Source organism: Dama dama, chromosome 11, assembly GCF_033118175.1.
Source record: "Dama dama isolate Ldn47 chromosome 11, ASM3311817v1, whole genome shotgun sequence".
Classification (NCBI taxonomy): Eukaryota; Metazoa; Chordata; class Mammalia; order Artiodactyla; family Cervidae; genus Dama; species Dama dama.
This window is the reverse complement of record NC_083691.1, coordinates 169715-190565: the sequence shown is the minus strand read 5'-3', so window position 1 is coordinate 190565 and position 20851 is coordinate 169715. Positions and strand designations below refer to the sequence as shown.

The following is a 20851-nucleotide window of genomic DNA, read 5'->3' as shown; positions in this document are numbered from 1 at the left end:
TTACAATATTGTGCTTGTTTCTCCCACACGTCAACACGAGTCAGCCGTAATATACTCACGCCCCCTCCTTGTGCGCCTCCCTCCTGCCCCCACCCCGTGCTGCCCCTCCGGCTGTCACAGAGCCCCAGCGTGACTCCGCTGAGTCGTACGGCGAATCCCCACTGGCTGTCTATTTCACATGCGGTAGCGTGTGTGTTTCCATGCTGCTCTCTCTGCTCATGACACCCTCTCCTCCCCGCCACCCTGCCCCACGTCCATGTTGTTGTTCAGTCACTCAGTCGTGTCCGGCTCTTTCTGACCCCATGGACTACAGCACGCCAGGCCTCCCTGTCCTTCACTATCTCCTAGAGTTTCCTCAGACTCATGTCCATTGAGTTGATGATACCATCCAACCATCTCATCCTCTTGTTTCCTGCTTCTGCCCTTGATCTTCCCCAGAATCAGGATCTTTTCCAGTGATTCAGCTCTTCACATCAGGTGGCCAAAGTATTGAAGCTTTAGCTTCAGCATCAGTCCTTCCAATGAATATTCAGGGTTGATTTCCTTTAGGATTGACTGGTTTGATCTCCTTGCTGTCCAAGGGGCTCTCAAGAGTATTCTCCAGCACCACAGTTGAAAAGCATCAATTATTCAGAGCTCATCCTTCTTTATGGTTCAGCTCTCACATCCATACATGACTACTGGAAAAACCATAGCTCTGGGTTTGTTGGCAAGTGATGCCTCTGCTTTTTAATATGCTGTCTAGGTTTGTCATAGCTTTTCTACCAGGGAGCAAGCGTCTTTTAATTTAATGGCACCATCTGCAGGACTTCCCTGATAGCTCAGTTAGTAAAGAATCCATCTGCAGTTCAGGAGACCCTGATTCAATTCCTGGGTTGGGAAGATCTGCTGGAGAAGGGATAGGCTACTCACTCCAGCTTTCTTGGACTTCCCTTGTGACTCAGGTGGTAAAGAATCTGCCTGTAGTGTGGGAAACCTGGGTTTGAGCCCTGGGTTTGGAAGATCCCCTGAAGAAGGGAAAGGTTGCCCACTCCATATTCTGGCCTGGAGAATTCCATTGAATGTATAGTCTGTGAGGTTGCAAAGAGTCAGGCATGACTGAGGGACTTTGACTTACACCATCTGCAGTGATTTTGGAGCCCAAGAAAAAAAGTCTGTCACTGTTTGCGTTTTTTTCCGCATCTATTTGCCATGAAGTGATGGGACTGGATGCCATGATCTTTGCTTTTTGAATGCTGAGTTTTAAGCCAGTTTTTTTCACTCTCCTCTTTCACTTTCATCAAGAGGCTCTTTAGTTCCTCTTCACTTTCTGTCTTTTGTGCTCATTTTATATGCTAGCAAGATAATGCTCAAAATCCTTCAAGCTAGGCTTCAACAGTATGTGAACCAAGAACTTCTAAATGTACAAGCTGAATTTAGAACAGGCAGAGAAACCAGAGACCAAATTGGCAACATCCACTGGATCAGAAAAATATCTGCTTCATTAACTATCAGTTCAGTTCAGTTCAGTTGCTCAGTCATGTCCGGCTCTTTGCAACCTATGAACTGTAGCACACCAGGCTTCCCTGTCCTTCACCAGTTCCTGGCGCTTACTCAAACTCAGGTCCATAGAGTCGGTGATGCCATCCAACCATCTCATCCTCTGTCATCCCCTTCTCTTCCTGCCTTCAGTCTTTCCCAGCATCAGGGTCTTTTCCAGTGAGTCCGTTCTTCACATCAGGTGACCAAAGTATTGGAGTTTCAGCTTCAGCATCAGTCCTTCCAATGAATATTCAGGACTGATTTCCTTTAGGATGGACTGGTTGGATCTCCTTGCAGTCCAAGGGACTCTCAAGAGTCTTCTCCAACACCACAGTTCAAAAGCACAATTCTTCGGTGCTCAGCTTTCTTTATGGTCCAACTCTCACATCCATACATGACTACTGGAAAAACCATAGCTTTGACTAGACAGACCTTTGTTGGCAAAGTAATGGTTCTGCCGTATAATATTCTGTCTAGGTTGGTCATTGACTATGGTAAAGCCTTTGACTGTGTGGATCATAACAAACTGTGGCAAATTCTTAAAGAGATGTGAATATCAGACCACTTTACCTGCCTCCTGAGAAATCTGTATGCAGATCAAGAAGCAACAGTTAGAATCAGACATGGAAAAATAGACTGTTTCAAAATTGGGAAAGGAATACATCAAGGCTGTATATTGTTACTCTGCTTATTTAACTTATATGCAGAGGGGTGGTGGGTGGTGGTTTAGTCACTAAGTCTTGTCCGACTCTTGCAACCCCATGGACTGTAGCCCACCAGGCTCCTCTGTCCATGGGATTTCCCAGGCAAGAATACTGGAGTGGGTTGCCATTTCCTTCTCCATATATGTAGAGTATGTTTTGCAAAATGCTGGGCTGGATGAATCACAAGCTGGAGTGAAGATTACTGGGAGAAAGATCAATCACTTCAGATATGCAGATGACACAGTGTCCTTAAGTCTGTTCTCTGTGTCTCCATCTCCACTGCTGCCCTGCAGATAGGTTCATCAGTACCGTCTTTCTAGATTCTGCATATGCGTGTGTTAATGTATGATATTTTTCTTTCTCTTTCTGACTTACTTCATTCCGTATAATAGGATCTCGATTCATCCACCTCATTAGCACTGACTTAAATGGCATGCCATCTCTAAACATGGCCTCATTTGTTCTGGAGAGGCTGAGCATTTTCCAAACTAGCCACTTGTGGCCTCTCTTTACCAAACAGCACTTCCCTCAGTTCCCCCTCCTCTCGGCTGGACGGACTGGGGGTGGCAGAGACGCCACGCAGTGGCAGCACGCACTGCGTGGACGTGTCCTGGCCAGAGCTCCAGCTCGGGAGGCACGCTTCCTGCTGTCCGTGTGGCCGTGGGGCCCGCAGGGCTCTCTGTCTGCTCCCCTCTGTAGTCTCCCATGACTCCCCTCACCCTGCTGCAGACCTGACCTGCGGAGTCTTCAGAGCCCAGAATCCTTGCAGGGATGTGTTCAGGGTGGGTAAGGCGTTCACTCCGTGCTGCTCCCTGACTCCTGAGCCACTCCAGCGTCGGGTTTCTAGTTCAGCAGCGCCGTGCACCTGCTGCCAGAGTTGGTGTTGACTTCCCTTTCTGGGTGTCAGTTTACCCCAGGGTTTAGTGGCTTAAAGCAGCCAGCACCTGTCCTCATTCTGGCGGTTGGCAGTCCGGCTGTGGCTCACTGGGCCCCTCACGAGGTTCCGTGAGAGCGCCTTCCAAGCTCGTGCTCGTGGCTGCTGACAGACCTCAGGAAGGCATTCTCCAGGCCCACTCTGGTGGCTGCTGGTCACATGGGCCTCTGCTCAGGCTGCCCTCTGTCCTCAGAGGACTGAGGGCACCAAGGCAAAGCCCCAGTCTTCCTGTAAGTCCTCTCGGAGGTGCCATCCCATCATGTTTGTTGGGTTCTGTTTGCTAAAAGTGGCTCAGTAGGTCCAACCCACCTTCCAGGGGACGGGCTGACAAGGGGGTGAACCCCAGGCAGTGGGATCACTGGGGACTATCTGAAAGGCCACCTATATTATAAACCAATGTGAGCGAATTTTGAGGATTAATGGAAAATAGGAGATATGTTGGGAGACTGACAATGGGAAGAAAGTAGATTTAGAAAATGACAGCGTTCAACCCTGGGGACGTGTGATGCTGAGAAGAATTGGTGGTGATGGTTGGGGTGCCAAGGGCAGACATGACAAGCTCATTCCGTTTGCTGCTCTGTAGGGTCAAAGTGGACGCAGCGGCTGTGGGCAGGTCTGAAGTCCTCTGAGTGGTGTGCTGTATCCAGGCTGGGGAGGCAGGCAGCGGAAGGCTGTGCGTTTGGGTGACTTGGAGCTGGTGCAGCCGGCACAGCGGGCATGCAGGGCGTGGACCAGCATTAGCCTGCAGAGGCCACTGCCCCTGATCAGTAACTGTTTGTCAGGCTTGGTGAGGATGTTGATGTCAGGCCGATCGTGTTGGCAGTTGGTACAAAATGGGTGGACGTGACTGAAACCTTGGGTGATGAGTGAGCCACACAGCAAAGTGGAATTCAGGAGACTGATGTTCGCAGGGGAGTTCTCCACACCAGCTGCAGAAGCCAGGTTAGCAGGAGTAAGGATTAGCCACACACAGGAAGAGCACCCAGCACTCACGCTGACTGTGGTGTGCCCCGCAAGGTGCAGTGCCAGGGAGGGAACTCCATCTGGGCACCGGTGGCGAGGGATCCGCTGTGCTCCAGCCCCACTGCTCTGTCCTTTCTGAGTCCCTCGCGCCAGACACGCTGATGATGGCAGTGACTGGAGCAGGGGCAGGCCTCTTGCCCACAAGTCCACCAGTGTGGTCAGTGATCAGGATGAGCCTTGGTGAAACAAGAGGGCGGGCTAGTCCCCATCTGTCTTTGGTGGCACTTGCTGGCTCCTAGTATTTGGGGGAAGACAATATGCAGTTATGAACTGGAACGTCTCGGAGGGGACAAGACCAAACGGGATGTTACAAGGAAGCCGAGTCTGCTGGTCTGTGTGGACACAGCCTAATAGTCAAGGCTGTCTGAGGTGGTTTGCTGGCCTAGAGGGGTCACCTGGTTGTGATAAACCACAGGGGAGGCGCTGCACAAGGAGTCTTTAAGATTTGCCCAGAAACCCACGGGCCAGACCTGCTCTGTGTCCTGTGTCCTCCTGGTATGTCTGGAGAAGGACAGGCACTGTCTGTGGCTCCCAGAGGCTGCAGGAGCTCCATGTGAGGCCCCTGCCTCATGTTGACTTATCTGGCTTGAGCTTCGGACAGGGGAGCCAGGGCTGATGCTTCAGGAGAGACGTGGCCACAGCCCTGCCTCGGGCCAACCCCATCTCTGTTGCAGGTCATTGTGGGGAGCATTTTCGAGGTGGTCTGGGCGGCCATCAAGCCAGGAACCTCCTTCGGCATCAGTGTGCTGCGGGCGCTGCGGCTGCTGAGAATCTTCAAAGTCACAAAGTATGTCGTCCGTGTGCTGGTGGGGGCGGTGGTTCCTGTCGTGTGCTCTGGGGTGGGGGGATTACTGTCCTCCTTGTGCTCCGGGAGTGGGGGGAGAGGATTCCCTGTGCTCTGGGGGTGGGGGGAGGGGGGTCCCCTGTGCTCCGGGGTGGAGAGGAGTTCCTCCAGGGCTGGGGGGCGGAGTTCCTTATCCACATGCTCAAGGGCTGGAGGGGGAGTTCCTCCGGGGGTCGGTGGGAGGAGTTCCTCCTCCTCCGGCCCTGGGGGTGGTGGAGCACGCCCCCAGGAGCAGCACCTTTGTTGGCTCAGTTCCCATGCTGCCTGTGACCCCAGCCCTGGAGCACACGGATGTGCAGCAGGGGTCTTGCGCTCAGCCGTCTGGAGTCTCTTCCTGTGGCTTTTAACTGGGTAAACAGACAACAGCCACAAAGCAGCGAGTGTGAGGCTGGTAGCCCAGCGCGATTTTGTCTGGGCCCTGGTGGCCCGTCTATCCGCGGGGCTGTTTTCAGCCTCAGCACTGCCCCAGCATTTCTGGTTTTCTCATTAGCTTGTTCCCCACAGTTTCACACTGGCTCCTGTCTTGAAACCCACAAGCCCATCTTTCAACCTCGAAGGGTGACTGTTCCCTAGTTAATGGAGAAAACAGAGGTTATCAGATAGAGGTTTCCTATCTTGCTGCCCCCAAGTTTGCTTACCTGCCCTTGCAGCCCCTGTCCTGGCCCCAGCGGGACTCTGACCTTCTGACCTGAACTCCCAGGCCTGCCTTTTCCACTCAGGGCTGACCCTGCCGGCCGTCCTCAGTGATAGAACGCGGCCCTGACTGTGTGTTCAGGTTCATCCCACTTGGCTCCACAGCCCTGGAGGAAGGTTGCTCCCTTCTGCCCATGAGGGGGCTGAACCTCCCCCTCTCTGCCGGAGTGGTGGTGGGAGGGGGCTGCTCCTGGCCACAGCTGTCACGGCGGCAGCAGGGCTGCCCTCACCCTGCTGGCCGTGGGCATAGCGACTCCACCGTGGGTCCCGAGCCACCCTGAGGCTCTGAGGCTCCCAGCCCGGCACGCCTGGAGCATGTGGCCGCACATGCCCAGCTCATGATGGCTGTGGGATGATCCAGACTGAGCCTATGCAGGTGGCCTGCTTCCAAGCACCTGCAGTGACTTCCTCAGCCTCCTGGGGAGGCTGGACTAGATCTTTTCTAGTCTGTTTTAAATCCACACCTGAGGCCATTCAAAGTCAGGATGGTGTAATGCAGAGGAGCTTTGGGTAGGACTCCTGTCTGGCGTGGCCCACAGACGCTTCGGGGCGCTCCCACCACCCGCCCTGCGTCCTCCGCTGCTTCCGCGGGAGGAGGTGGTGCGGTGCTACTGCACCCTGGCTGTGGGCCTGGCGTCTCAGCAGCTCCATTTCCTCCTGGAAGTGGGTGGCTCTTGTCCTGACTTAGACCCTGCCCATCAGGAGAAGGCTTTCTGGAGTCTTCTAGCCCATCTTGTATTAACTTTCACGCACCCAGTAAGAGAGTAGTGGGTCTCTGTGACACAGCCTTGGGACGAGGGCTCAGGGATGCCCCAGGCCTCTTCCCAGTCCAGGGCGGGGACAGCAAGTGCTCAGGCAGAGAGGCACATGGCGTGTCTCCTGGGGCTGGAGCTGGAGGGACCCATTACCTAGCAAGCCCGCAGCAAGACTTATCCGCAGACTGCAAGGGGGCCTGTGAGGCACAGGGGTTCAGCTGAATGAGAGGGTTGTGGTCTCTGGCCCCCAGGAGTGTTTGAGGGGTGGGCTGGAGGGGTGTTGAGCCTGGAGGGCTGCTCCGAGCTACGTGGCTCGGGCCCTGGGGGGCACCCAAGCCTGGCCTGCTTCGCTGAGACTCTGCGTGCGAACCTGCTCGCTGAGGGTGGTGGTGCTGATGGACGCTCCAGTGCGGCCCCTTCTCCTGCACAGCTGGGACACGCAGCTGTGGCCCTCACTTCCCGCGTGCTGGCCTAGGGGAGCTGAGGGATGCAGGCAGGTGTAGCCGCAGGGGAGGGAGACCAGAGAGCCGGTGTGGAAGGTGCGCATGAGCCCAGCTCTGAATGCGCAGTCTCTGCCGTCACCCTGGGCCAGGTGGTGGGCTGCAGTGCAGATGGGGTGTGGGCCCCTGGAGAAAGTGCGTGTGGGGCCCTCAAGGCGGGAGGTGCTGGAAGCCACAGGCGTGGCCCTCGGGGTCCCGGTATCCTGGCGCGCTCGGACCAGGCCTCCCCACAGGTACTGGAGCTCCCTGCGGAACCTGGTGGTGTCCCTGCTCAACTCCATGAAGTCCATCATCAGCCTGCTCTTCCTGCTCTTCCTCTTCATCGTGGTCTTCGCTCTGCTGGGCATGCAGCTCTTCGGGGGACAGTAAGTGAGGCTGGGCCCCCTAGGGGCAGGGCTCAGGGGACAGTACTGCTGGACTCCCACTCTGCTTTCCCCACAAAGGCCCTAAGAAGGGCTGCTGGCCCAGACACAGCCTCCAGATGCCAGCCTTCCTGGGCCCAGTGGACCTGCCTCTGTCTGTCCAAGACCCTTGTTCTTCTCAGGTTCAACTTCCAGGATGAGACTCCGACAACCAACTTTGACACCTTCCCTGCTGCCATCCTCACTGTCTTCCAGGTAAGGTTCCCGGCTCTGGACTAAGTCGTGGCTGCGGGGCTTCATGGGTGCAGGGGAGGCAGCCTGCCGTCAGCCCCTCAGTGCCCGTGAGGACATAAGCACAGTGGGCCTCTGATGTCAGGCCCTGGCTGGGACCTGGCTTGGGAGCCTGCCAGGGGCAGGTGGATGCCCCGGGAAACCCTGGCTTTAGTTGCCGATTAGCTCTCTGCCGGATACCTGGAACTGATTACAGCTGTCTTTGTCCTTTGCAAATACAGCGGAAAGCTGTCCCCAGGCTTCTCCCTCCAGGGGCTTGGCCGAGCAGCCCCTTGGCTCTCCTTGTATCTGGACACATGCTCCCCGCAGCCCCTGGGGGCATGTAGGTCAGGGCCCCATTCATGGTGGCATCTGTGTTCCCTCCTGAGAACTCTTTTGGTTGAGCTCTCTCCCCATCACAGAGCTATGGTTTGCACCTCCACGACGGGTCTCCCCCATGTGATAAGGCAAACATCTCTGTCCCACACAGTGCCCTTGGCCACGTCTGAGACCAGGCAGGATGAGGGTGGGGGTGGGCGTCCATGATGGAGCTTAGAGAAGCCCCCACACCACAGGCACTCTGGCCAGGGTCCTGCCTACCCTCAGCTACTGCTGGAGCTACGACGAGTATGAGGAGCGGGGACCTTGGGGCCCCTCTCTCAAAAGAAGGGGACTTCCCAGCCGACCTTTTGAACCACTTGCTGATGGAGTGACTCAGTCTGGTCATTTCACCCCCTGAGCCCTCCCGGTCTGGGGGAGCCCTGCAGCTTCTCCACCCCCAGGGACAGTGGGTAGAGCCCTCTCCTTCCAGAGGGTCGTCCTCTCCCGGCCTGACCGGACTCCAGACCCTGCACTGTCACTGCCCGCTTCCCATCTGACCCCATCTCGAGTCCTATGGCTTCTCCTCCTCTGAGCTCAAAGGTTTGGCGTGCCGGTGAGCGCACTGCCCTTCTTACCATCTTTGTCAAGGCATCCACGGGTGACGCAGAGCAGTGTCTGGTCTTTTAAGGAGGCTGAGAGGGTAGTTAAGGCTGGAGGAGGCTGAGCAGATCGCCAGGGACAGGCACATAACACCCTCAGGATGACACTGGGCCAATGGCCTGAGAGCCCAGGTGGAGCCCCTGCTTCTGAATGGGGTTGGAGAGGGAGGCATGTGACGGGGTGGGGTGGAGCAGGAGGACAGCTTGAACTCCGCTCCGTGAGGCTGCCCCTGTGGAAGAGCGCCGACCGTGCCCACAGGTAGAGGGGAGCCGCTCCTAAGACATGAAAATAGCAGACGAATGCAGCTGCCTTCAACCCTCAGATGGCTAAAGGTTAAAGGAAGAGAGGCACCTCAGAACCAAGAATATCAGGTTAATATGACAAATAACTAACAATCCTGGAAGTAAAAATATAGCTATCTAAATAAACAAATAGAGGGTGAATCGTACACTGATGTGGTCCTCGTGAGAACTGGGGAGCTGGCAGGCATGGAGGACCTGAGCCCACTGTGGCTCAGAGGTGCAGAGAAGGTGCCAGCAACCTTCCAGAAAGAGCTGAGACCTGGACACTGCCCAGTAAAGAAAAAATCTTAAAATCTGTTGTAGAAAGAAGGATTTCCTGTGAAGAATGCAAGTCTGATGGCAGAAGGTTGGGGAAAAGTAACTGAAATATTGGAGGACAGTCTCTGTTGTTCTGGAAGAGTGCACGATCTGAGGTGGAGGAGACACATCCAGACGCAGACACCGGGGGGAAAGCACTGCAGGCGTGATGCAGGTGCATCTAGGGCAGCGGAGGCGGGGGAATGCAGTAACCCGGGGAGAAGCAGAAAACCCAGACGGTTTCATAAATGGAATAATTTATGAATAGTAATTGAAAAATCTACCTATCCTGGCCACCACGCTGACAGTTTGACAACTGAATTCTGCCAACTGTTTAAGAACAGTTACTCCAATTTTATACAGATGACCCCAGAGAAGATAAAAAGGAAATACCCACCCTTTATGAAACTGGACTAATTTTGATATGAAAATGCCATATAAAGACAATATGAGAGAAGAAAAATATATATTAGCATCACACACAGAGAGACAAGACATCCTCAGGGAAATAAGAACCAATCCAACCTGGATGTACTTAAAGATCATCTTTATGAGCAACTTGAATTTACCCTAGAAATGCAAAATTTACCCTAGAAATGCAAGATGACTTAACATTAGGAAGTCTATTACTGTAACTCACCATCTTAACAGACTGAAGAAGGAAAAGAGTGTACCATCAGAAAGAGCATCTGAGCTCTAGAGTGTACCATCAGAAAGAGCATCTGAGCTCCAGAGTGTACCATCAGAGAGAGCATCTGAGCTCCAGAGTGTACCATCAGAGAGAGCATCTGAGCTCCAGAGTGTACCATCAGAGAGAGCATCTGAGCTCCAGAGTGTACCATCAGAGAGAGCATCTGAGCTCCAGAGTGTACCATCAGAGAGAGCATCTGAGCTCCAGAGTGTACCATCAGAGAGAGCATCTGAGCTCCAGAGTGTACCATCAGAGAGAGCATCTGAGCTCCAGAGTGTACCATCAGAGAGAGCATCTGAGCTCCAGAGTGTACCATCAGAGAGAGCATCTGAGCTCCAGAGTGTACCATCAGAGAGAGCATCTGAGCTCCAGAGTGTACCATCAGAGAGAGCATCTGAGCTCCAGAGTGTACCATCAGAGAGAGCATCTGAGCTCCAGAGTGTACCATCAGAGAGAGCATCTGAGCTCCAGAGTGTACCATCAGAGAGAGCATCTGAGCTCCAGAGTGTACCATCAGAGAGAGCATCTGAGCTCCAGAGTGTACCATCAGAAAGAGCATCTGAGCTCCAGCAAAAGCACAACCAAGCACCAGAGTGAGAAGCAGACGGAATGAGATGAGCAACTGTGTTAATTGTGGAAGCTGGGTGATGAGTGTGTGGGGGTGCATCACACCCTGTACTCTGCGTGTGTTTGATAAAACCCAGCACTCTTCCAGACAGAAGCTCTTAGCAGACTATGCCAGTATCAGTGGTCTTGGTGCAGTAGAATAAGAAAAAGATGAAATAAAATTTCTCAGGATTGCCAAGGAAGAAAGAAAAATGTCATTATTCACAGATGAAATATTTATGTACTCAGAACACTTGTGTTGTCACTGCAGATGGTGTGGGATAGTTTGGTTATCCATAGAGAAAAAAAGGAAGTTGGATTTCCACCTCGTAGCAGATTTGAAAATCGGCTCAGATGAATTAAGACATGAATGTGAAAAGCAAATTTCAAATTTTAGAACATACAGGAGAGTACTGTTACTAACTGAAGGCCTTCTTAAGGAAGAGATAAAAAAGCACAGATCATAAATGAAACGTTTGGCAAATTTGGCTATTGAAATACAAATTTCTGCATCCAAAAATCACCATAGAGTGTCAAATGAGTCATAGGCTAGAGCAGACATTTCCACAGCATCAGCCAATAAACAGCGACCAGAATAAATAGCAACCAGAACGAGGGCGTCCCAGGTGGCGCTAGTGGTAAAAAATCCACCTGCCAGTGCAGGAGACTCAAGAGACACAGTTTCGATCTGCAGGTTGGGAAGATCTCCTGGAGTAGGAAACGACAACCCGCTTCAATATTCTTGCTGGAAAATTCCATGGGCAGAGGAGTGTGGTGGGCTACAGTCCATGGGGCTGCAAAAAGTCAGACATGACTGAACAACTGAGCAGAGCAATCAGAATAAATAAAAACTTCCACAAATCAAAAAGGGAAAATAGCAGCAGGAAGATGCAGCAGGAAAGGACAAAGTGTGTAACAAGGAACTCAGGATAAGAAAGTGGGCTGAAGAGCAGACCTGTAAAAACCATCATCTATTACTCGTAGTCAGGGAAATGCAAATTAAACCCATCTCTCAGGTTAGCTGAAATTAAGAAACCTAACAGTCTCAAGTTTTAGAGAAAGTGAAAGTGAAAGGTCACTCAGTCGTGTCCAACTCTTTGTAACCCCCATGAACTATACAGTCCATAGAATTCTCCAGGCCAGAATACTGGTGTGGGTAGCCTTTTCCTTCTCCAGGGGATCTTCCCAACCCAGGGATCGAACCCAGGTCTCCCACATTGCAGGCAGATTCTTTACCAGCTGAGCCACAAGGGAAGCCCCAAGTTTTAGAGAGGATGTGGAGAAATGAGGATTCCCTTGTGGTGTTGGTGGGTTGATAAGAACCGCTTTGGAAACTAATGTCACAGTATCTAACCCACTGTCACTCACATGAAAGTCGTTCCTGTTGCGGGTGCATGCCCTGGAAGGTCCCTGGCCAAATGCACAGACACCTGTGAGACCATGGAGGCGGCATCACACATGGTAGCGAAACCCTGGAGACCTCTTCATTGTTCATCCTCAGGAGAGTGATAAGAAGAGTGTATTCTGTCTGGGCAGCAGGACCATGAATGAATGACCTGGAATTAACTATATTAACATGGATCGGAAGCAATGTTAATCTAAAAAAAGCAAGATTCAGAATAATGCAAATCATATGATACTATTTAATTAACTTTAAAAATTTAAGTAGAGTTGATTTACAGTGTTATGTTAATTTCTGCTGTATAGCAAAGTGACTCAGTTATACATATACATATATATATTCTTTTTTCCATTCTTTTCCATTATGGTTTAGCATATGATACTATTTAAATAAGAATGGAAACATCCTGTTTCCAAACATACTGTGTAACAATATTGTTTATGGTATTATATATATAAGTAGAACTATAAAAACCTGCATGGGAATGAGTAACACCAAAGTCAGGGCTAGGTGGGTGTGGGGAGAGGAGGAATGAGACTGGGGATTTCTACTCAAGGACCTTCCTGGTACATTTTTTTTTTTTTACATTAGCTTATTTTATTTTTTTCCATGTTACCTTATACATTTCTGTTAGCCATGAGGTAATGCAAAGCAAATGTTGAATGCTTTTATTTTTTTTAACTTTTTTTGTATTTTTAAAAATTTATTTATTTTTAATTGAAGGCTAATTGCTTTACAATATTGGTTTGATTTCTGCCATACCTCAGCATGAATTAGCCATTGGTGTGCATATGTCCCCTCCCTCTTGAATCCCCTTCCCCTTCAGCTACATTTTAATGTTTTATTTCTTAAGCTGGGAGTAGGTACACAGAGCTTTAAATATTATTCATTGTACCTTTCTGAATGTTTGAAATAATAGTTTAAAATTAAATGAATACAAAAAGATAAACTAAGTTAACATTAACCAAGAGAAATCTGGTGTAATAGTAACATCAGCCAAAATAGAAGGTGAGAAAAAAACTTTAGTGAAAAGAAGAAACTACATTCCATAACAATAAAGGGAAGATGCAGTGTATGAACACGGCCCCCCAAAGCAAAAACTGACAGAATTACAAAGAGAAATAAAAAGTCCACTCTCTTTTCAGGGATATGTATTTCCAGCAAACTGAAGGGTGAAGCAGATAAGAGATTAGAAAGGATCAAGAATCAGCTGATGCATACAAGAACTTGCACAACTGATAGTGGATAAAACACTCATTTGGGGGCACAGAGAACTTCTGCAGAAACTGACCACTTGTTAAGTCACTCAGGAAATCCCTACAAGTATTAAAGAACTGCTCTCCTGCAGTGAACATGCTTTTTATAAAAAGCAGGTTTTACTTATTTGTTTACAATTTGGTCACACTCTGTGACATGTGGGACCTTATTTCCCTGTCCAGGGATTGAATCTGCACCCCCTGCATTGGGACATGGCATCTTAACCACTGGACCACCAGAGAAGTCCCAGAGCACATCCTTGGCGTTACTTAAATAAATAGAAACCACCAATGAACAATCACATAAAATCGTCCCCATGTTTGAAAGCTGAGGGATTGTGTTGAAGAAGACATCACAGTGGATACTACAGAATGCTTAGAACTAAATAATAATTAGCAAAACTTACAGGATGAGTTTGAAGCAGTGCTTAGAAAAAGATATAGAATCTTAGAAGCAAGTATCAAAATAAGAAAATGACTAAAGAGAATGGCTGAAAATAAATATGTTAAATACTCATCTTAAAAATTAAGAAAAAAAAAGGAATAATAGAGTAAACCAAAGAGAAACTGAAAGCAGGAAAAAAATAATGCTAAGAGCAGATGTTAGTGAAACAGAAAACTGACATACTAAGATAACAAAATCATAAAAAGTTCATTATCAGTAAGTGCATGGGCGTTCAGTCATGTCTGACTCTTTGCCACCCATTGAACTGCAGCCTTCTGAGGGCCACAGCTGTGTACAGATGTGTATCCTTCAGGGATGGCACCACCAAGCGTTTCTGGGTTGGTGTCTCAAAGTGTCTTGAGTGTGTGACAGGTGTCCTGGGGGCCTGTGTCAGGACAGTGATTGATCAGAAGGTCAGAGTCCCTGTGTCAGGACAGTGATTGATCAGAAGGTCAGAGTCCATCTGAGCCTCCTGGCTCCACTTCCGAGTTCTCTCCCCCCATCGCTCTGTGAGGCAGGGGCTTTGTTTTGTCCACTGAGGAACATAAGGCCTGGAGGCTGCCTGGCACACAGCAGGCACTGTTGGCTCAGTGAAGGTAGACGCAAGTAGTCCGAAATAAAGTTCTCAAGAATCAAATCCAATTCTGTATAAAGTAGAACCTCAGAGTTAAACTGCATTTATCTCAGTAATATAATAATTTGTCAATGTAATTTCCTGATCTCTACATGTTAAAGAGAAAAATAAGCATATCAATAGATATAGAAAGATAAAACATTGACATTATGATGAAAAACATGTTATACAAAGAACTTAAAATACTAAGGACTCAAAAACAAGAAAGCAACCCAAAACAAACCCACAGCTAGGTGGGATAGCTAATATGGATGAGCTTCCTTTTTGAAGGGATAGAAATGTTCTAAAATTGACTGTGGTAGTGGTTGCATATATGTGTGAATGTACTAAAAACCATTGAACTCTACACTTTAAATGACTGATTTATATGGTATGTCAACTATATCTCTTAATTTCTTCTAAGAATACCTTAGAAGAAATGAAGTAGCCCTCACAGTCAACAAAAGAGTCCAAAATGCAGTACTTGGGTGCTATCTCAAAAATGCCAGAATGATCTCTGTTCGTTTCCAAGGCAAACCATTCAATATCACAGTAATCCAAATCTATGCCCAATCTCTAATGCCGAAGAAGCTGAAGTTGAACATTTCTATGATGACCTACAAGACCTTTTAGAATTAACACCAATAAAAGATGTCCTTTTCATCATAGGGGACTGGAATGCAAAAGTAGGAAGTCAAGAGATACCTGGAGTAACAGGCAAGTTTGGCCTTGGAGTACAACATGAAGCAGGACAAAGGCTAACAGAGTTTTGCCAAGAGAACACACTGGTCACAGCAAACACCTTCTTCCAACAACACAAGAGATGACTCCACACATGGACATCACCAGATGGCCAACACTGAAATCAGATTGATTATATTCTTTGCACCCGAAGATGGAAAAGCTTTATACAGTCAGCAAAAACAAGACTGGGAGATGACTGTGGCTCACATCATGAACTCCTTATTGCCAAATGAAGACCTAAATTGAAGAAAGTAGGGAAAACCACTAGACCATTCAGGTATGACCTAAATCAAAGTGGAAGTAACAAACAGATTCAAGGGATTAGATCTGATAGACAGAGTGCCTGAAGAACCTTGGACAGAGGTTCGTGACATTGTACAGGAGGCTGTCCATGATCAAGACCATCCCCAAGAAAAAGAAATGCAAAAAGGCAAAATGGTTGTCTGAGGAGGCCTTACAAATAACTGAGAAAGGAAGAGAGTGAAAGGCAAAAGGGAAAAGGAAAGATATATTCATCTGAATGCAGAGTTCCAAAGAAAAGCAAGGAGAAATAAGAAAGCCTTCCTCAGTGATCAATGCAAAGAAATAGAGGAAAACATAGAATGGGAAAGACCAGAGGTCTCTTCAAGAAAATTAGAGATACCAAGGGAACATTTCAAAGATAGGCACAATAGAGGACAGAAATGGTATGAACCTAACAGAAGCAGAAGATATTAAGAAGAGTGGTAGGAATACACAGAAGAACTATATAAAAAAAATCTTCATGACCCAGATAACCACGGTGGTGTGATCACTCACGTAGAGCCAGACATCCTGGAGTCCAAAGTCAAGTGGGCCTTAAGAAGCATCACTATGAACAAAGCTGGTGGAAGTGATAGAATTCCACCTGAACTATTCCAAGTCCTAAGAGATGATGCTGTTAAAGTGCTGCACTCAATATGCCAGCAAATTTGGAAAACTCAGCAGTGTCCACTGGACTGAAAAAGGTCAGTTTTCATTCCAATCCCAAAGAAAGGCAATGCCAAAGAATGTTCTAACTACCACACAATTGCACTCATCTCACACATTAGCACAGTAATGCTCAAAATTCTCCAAGCGAGGCTTCAATAATACGTGAACCGTGAACCTCCAGATGTTCAAGCTGGATTTAGAAAAGGCAGAGGAACCAGAGATCATATTGCCAACATCCGTTGGAGCATCGAAAAAGCAGAATTCCAGAAAAACATCTGCTTTCTTGACTACACCAAAGCCTTTGACTGTGTGGATCACAAGAAACTATGGGACATTCTTCAAGAGATGGGAATACCAAAAAAAAAAAAAGAGAGAGAGAGAGATGAGAATACCAGATCAGCTTACCTGTCTCCTGAGAAATCTGTATGCAGGTCAAGGAGCAACAGTTGGAAATGGAAATGGAACAATGGACTGGTTCCAAATTGGGAAAGAAGTACATCAAGGCTGTATATTGTCACCCTGCTTATTTAACTTATATGCAGAGCGTATCATGGGAAATGCTGGGCTGGATGAAGCACCAGCTGGAATCAAGTTTGCTGGGAAAAATATCAATAACCTCAGATATGCAGATGACACCATCTTTATGGCAGAAAGCAAAGAGGCACTAAAGAGCCTCTTGATAAAAGTGAAAGAGGAGGGTGAAAAAGTTGACTTAAAACTCAACATTCAAAAAACAAAGATCATGGCATCCGGTCCCATCATTTCATGGCAAACAGATGGGGAAACAATGGCAACAGTGACAGACTTTATTTTCTTGTGTTCCAAAATCACTGCAGATTGTGACTAAAGTCATGAAATTAAAAGACGCTTACTCCTTGGAAGAAAAGCTATGACCAACCTAGATAGCATATTAAAAAGCAGAGATATTACCTTGCTGACAAAGGTCCTTCTAGTCAAAGCTATGGTTTTTCCAGTAGTTCTGTATGGATATGAGAGTTGGACCATAAAGAAGGCTGAGTGCTGAAGAATTGATGCTTTTGAACTGTGGTGTTGGAGAAGACTCTTGAGAGTCCCTTGGACTGCAAGGAAATCCAACCAATCCATCCTAAAGGAAATCAGTCCTGAATATTCATTGGAAGGACTGAAGCTGAAGCTCCAATACATTGGCCACCTGATGTGAAGAAGTGACTCGTTGGAAAAGACCCTTGTACTGGGAAAGATTGAAGGCAGGAGGAGAAGGGGATACCTGTATGAGATGGTTGGATGGCATCACCGACTCGATGGACATGAATTTGAGCGAGCTCCAGGAGTTGGTGATGGACAGGCATGCTGCAGTTCAAGGGGTCGCAAAGAATTGGACACGACTGAGTGACTGAATGAACTATCTCTAAAGAAAACTGTTATTTTAGAACGACCATGGCAAACATTGCAGATAAAAGATTGTTGATGGTGAATTTCATGTGCAACTTGACTGGACCATGGGGTGCCTAGATTGAACACTATTTCTGGGTGTGTCTATGACGGTGTTTCTGGATGACATGAACATTTGAATTGGAGGACTGAGAAAGCAGATGTGGGAGCTTCATCTAGTCCACTGAAGGCTTGAGTAGAGCAAAGGGCTGAGTAAGGGAGAGTCCGTTCTTGCTGCCCAAATATGTTTGAGCTCGGGCATTCAGTTTCTCTTGCCCTTGGACTCAGATTTGGGCTGAAACTTACACTGTCATCTCTCCCAGTCAGCTGTGGGTCTTGGGACTTACTCTCCATAATCACAAGATAAGGTATACCCAGACATCTCCTATTGCTTCTGATTCTCTGGAGAACTCAAACTAATACCGGTTGAAAGCATTATGACTAAAGAAAAACCAAGGGTAGCTAGTATTCAGGCAGTTGAAGTCAATTTAATAAGAAAAAGGAAGAGGTAGGAGGACTGGAAAGGAATAGACAAATGATGTGATTACATAGAGACCCAGAGAATCAGTTAGAAATAACAAAGGAATTCACCAGTGCTTCTGAACACAAGAGGAGCATTCGAAAGATAGAGCTTTCCTATATACCTGTATCGCTAAATTAGAATATTCAATTAAAATGACAGATTTCACTTACAGTAGTTATAAAAGCTATGAGTTACCCAGAAATAAATCCACAAGAAATATGCAAGACTTTTACATGTGAAATTATAACGTGTTATTAAAAGACCTGAAGAACTGAAAACAAATGTTTTTAAATGGGAAGCCTCACTGTTGTAAAGGGATCAGTTCTCCCTAATTTAATCAGTGATTCAAATCCCAACAGGACTTCTCTTGGAATTCAGCATGTTGATTCTATGGGACAGTAAATATCCAAGAATAGCAAAGACAATTCAAGGTGGAGTGATTTGCCCCACTGTGTATCAAGACTTACTATAGAGCTACCATAACGAAGATTTTAACGTCTAAAGACAAAGTATCAGAGAACAGACTAGGAAGCCCAGAAACATGCCCAGGCTTTTGTAGGAAGTTGGTCATATTAAAAAGACGGCGTTTAAATCAATGGGGGATGGGTGGGGTGGGCGGTAGGGGTGGAATGGTCAAAAAACGAGCCTTCTGTGTGGGAGAAAAGTCGATCTTCATCCCCATGGTAGACAGAATGTAACCACTCCAACAAAAACTCCAGTTGGATTAGAGATCTAAAAACCAAATTTTAAAATGATTCAAAGAAAATGTAGGAAAATTCATCATGACCTTGGGACCGAGAGGGACTTCTTAAGAGGCAAAATGCAGAAACCATAAGGGAAAGAGTGATATATTTGACTTCATTAAACTTTTTAATAATTCAACAAATTAGTTAAAAGCAAAAGGACACAAGCAGATTTCTCCAGCAGACATTGGAGATAGAGGACTAGTATACACAAGACTCACTTTATTTCTTTTTTAAATTAATTTATTTATTTTAATTGGAAAAAAAAGAATATACATGTGGAAGTCAGTAAGAAAAGATGAGTCACGAGAAATATAAGCCGAAGAGTTGAAAGGGCCACAGAAAGGAGATGTGAGCAGAGGTCCCACCTGACTGGCTGCCTCTTCACCCTGCAGGCTGGGGGCTGTCAAAGGGTGTGACGGTGCTCAGTTTGGGATGAGGGTGTGAGGAAGACACAGCCTGAGTTGTTGATGGGACAGTAATTTGGGATAAGCGCTTTGGAAACATTTAGTTAAGTCAAGAGTGTGCAGAACCTATGATCCATCAGGCCCAGTTCTATACAAACTTCATGTACACAGTGGGGCACACTGGCAAAACCTCAAAGTGCCAGTCAGGAAGATGGGTGAATGTGTGGAAGGGCCCTATGCAGCGCTTTCCAGGAACAGTGGGCTTAAGTGTCCACATGGGTCAACTTCAAGGATGCAACAGTGAATGAACAGGATGGTGTATGTAGTCTGACACTGTTCTCTGCATGTTTAGAGCACACATGGTATATTTTGTGTGTGTACATGTGTGTTGTGTAGATGGGAATGCACCCCAGATTCGTGATTGTGGTTGCCTGTCAAGGGTGATCATGGTTGGTGGGACCTAAGGCAAATATGACAAACTGTCAGCAGTCTCCATCTTGAGTGGTGGACACATGAAAGTCTGTTATCTTATCCCCTTGCACTTTTCCAAAATACAGTTGAAAACGAGACCTGTTTCCTGATGGGGCAAGGATTGCGTGTAGCTGCCTTCATAGCCTGGACCCACTGGACTGAGGGAGGTGGCTGCTTGGAGGGTCAGAGGCCGCAGCTGCTGTTTGGCCTTGAGAGCTCATGCTGCCCCTGAGCCCTGGGCTCCTCACCTGTGCAGCAGTGGCCTGGCAGCTGGGGACACGGGAGGCCCACCGGGCAGACCCCATGCAGCCCAGGGCCGGTCTCCTCGCCCTTGCTCGCCTTCTCTCCCGAGAGCTCCCTTTCCATTCTGGGTGGAGACTCAGCCCAGCAGCCATAATGGCCCTTCTGGAAGTTTCTTTGGAGGCCCCTGGGCTACCTTGAGTGTCATCCAAGAACCTGTGTGTGCACACACGTGTGCCCTGGGCTCAGCCGTCTCTCCCTGGGCATGCGTGTGGGCGCCGGTGGCTGTGGACGTGCCTGGGTGCTCTCCCTGCCTTCCTCTGCAGATCCTGACCGGGGAGGACTGGAACGCGGTGATGTACCATGGGATTGAATCGCAAGGTGGAGTTAGCAAAGGCATGTTCTCGTCCGTGTACTTCATTGTCCTGACGCTGTTTGGGAACTGTATCCTCTGTGGGCTGGGTGAGGGGGTAGGTGCCTCCTGGGTCCCTCTCCTCCTCCCCCACCACGGTGGGGTAGGAAGGGAGGACTTGGGGAAAGACGTGGGCTTTGAGCCTGAGGGCAGCTGTTTGTTTTGTTTTCACTTTAATTTAAATTAATAATTAGGTCTTGGCACCAAGCTTTTAAAAAACCTCTCCCTGGTAGAAATGAATCTTCAGGGAAGCACAAGGCAAGGTCTTGTGTGGCGGACGCTCCTCAGGCTTGTGTCTGGAGTCGGGTGGGGGTTCTGCAGGGTCAGGGCAAGCCCAGCTGGGGAGGCTCTGCAGCGGGTGCCCCCATCCTGCCCAACTGGAGTGTTTCCCTGCGACTGGACCCCAAGGGGCATGACCTTCATCCTGCTCTTTGGGCATGGCGAGGCTTCTGGGTCACCCACAGCTGTGGTCAATGCCAGGAAGCAGCAGCTGACCTCAGTGTGCTGTCTCATGGGCCTGCTGCAGCCCTGCATAGGTTGGTCCATGAGGCGGAACCCTGGGGTGTGTTTCCCCCTGAGTTCCAGGGTATTAATACCTCCTTGCCTGACAGGGGGGCCTGAGCTACAAGGTCACCTACCCAGAGATTTGCATCAAGGAGGCTAGGGGGCCGCCGCCTAGCAGCTGGGCTGGGCTGTGTCTGATGGGGGCTTACATGGCTGGAGGGTTGGGGGATCGGGGGACACCAAGGAA

The 20851-nt window shown here is 48.5% G+C and overlaps 1 protein-coding gene across 2 annotated transcripts in view; it reads left to right on the top strand.

Annotated features, from left to right (window-relative positions):
• The window catches only part of CACNA1B (calcium voltage-gated channel subunit alpha1 B), a 202873-nt gene that overhangs the window by 90070 nt on the left and 91952 nt on the right, over positions 1–20851 (top strand). For both annotated transcript variants that reach the window (XM_061156143.1, XM_061156144.1), the window contains exons 13-16: positions 4857–4969; positions 7208–7339; positions 7519–7591; positions 20015–20132. In XM_061156143.1, the coding sequence (XP_061012126.1) occupies positions 4857–4969; positions 7208–7339; positions 7519–7591; positions 20015–20132 (436 nt within the window). The remainder of the gene's footprint in view (positions 1–4856; positions 4970–7207; positions 7340–7518; positions 7592–20014; positions 20133–20851) is intronic.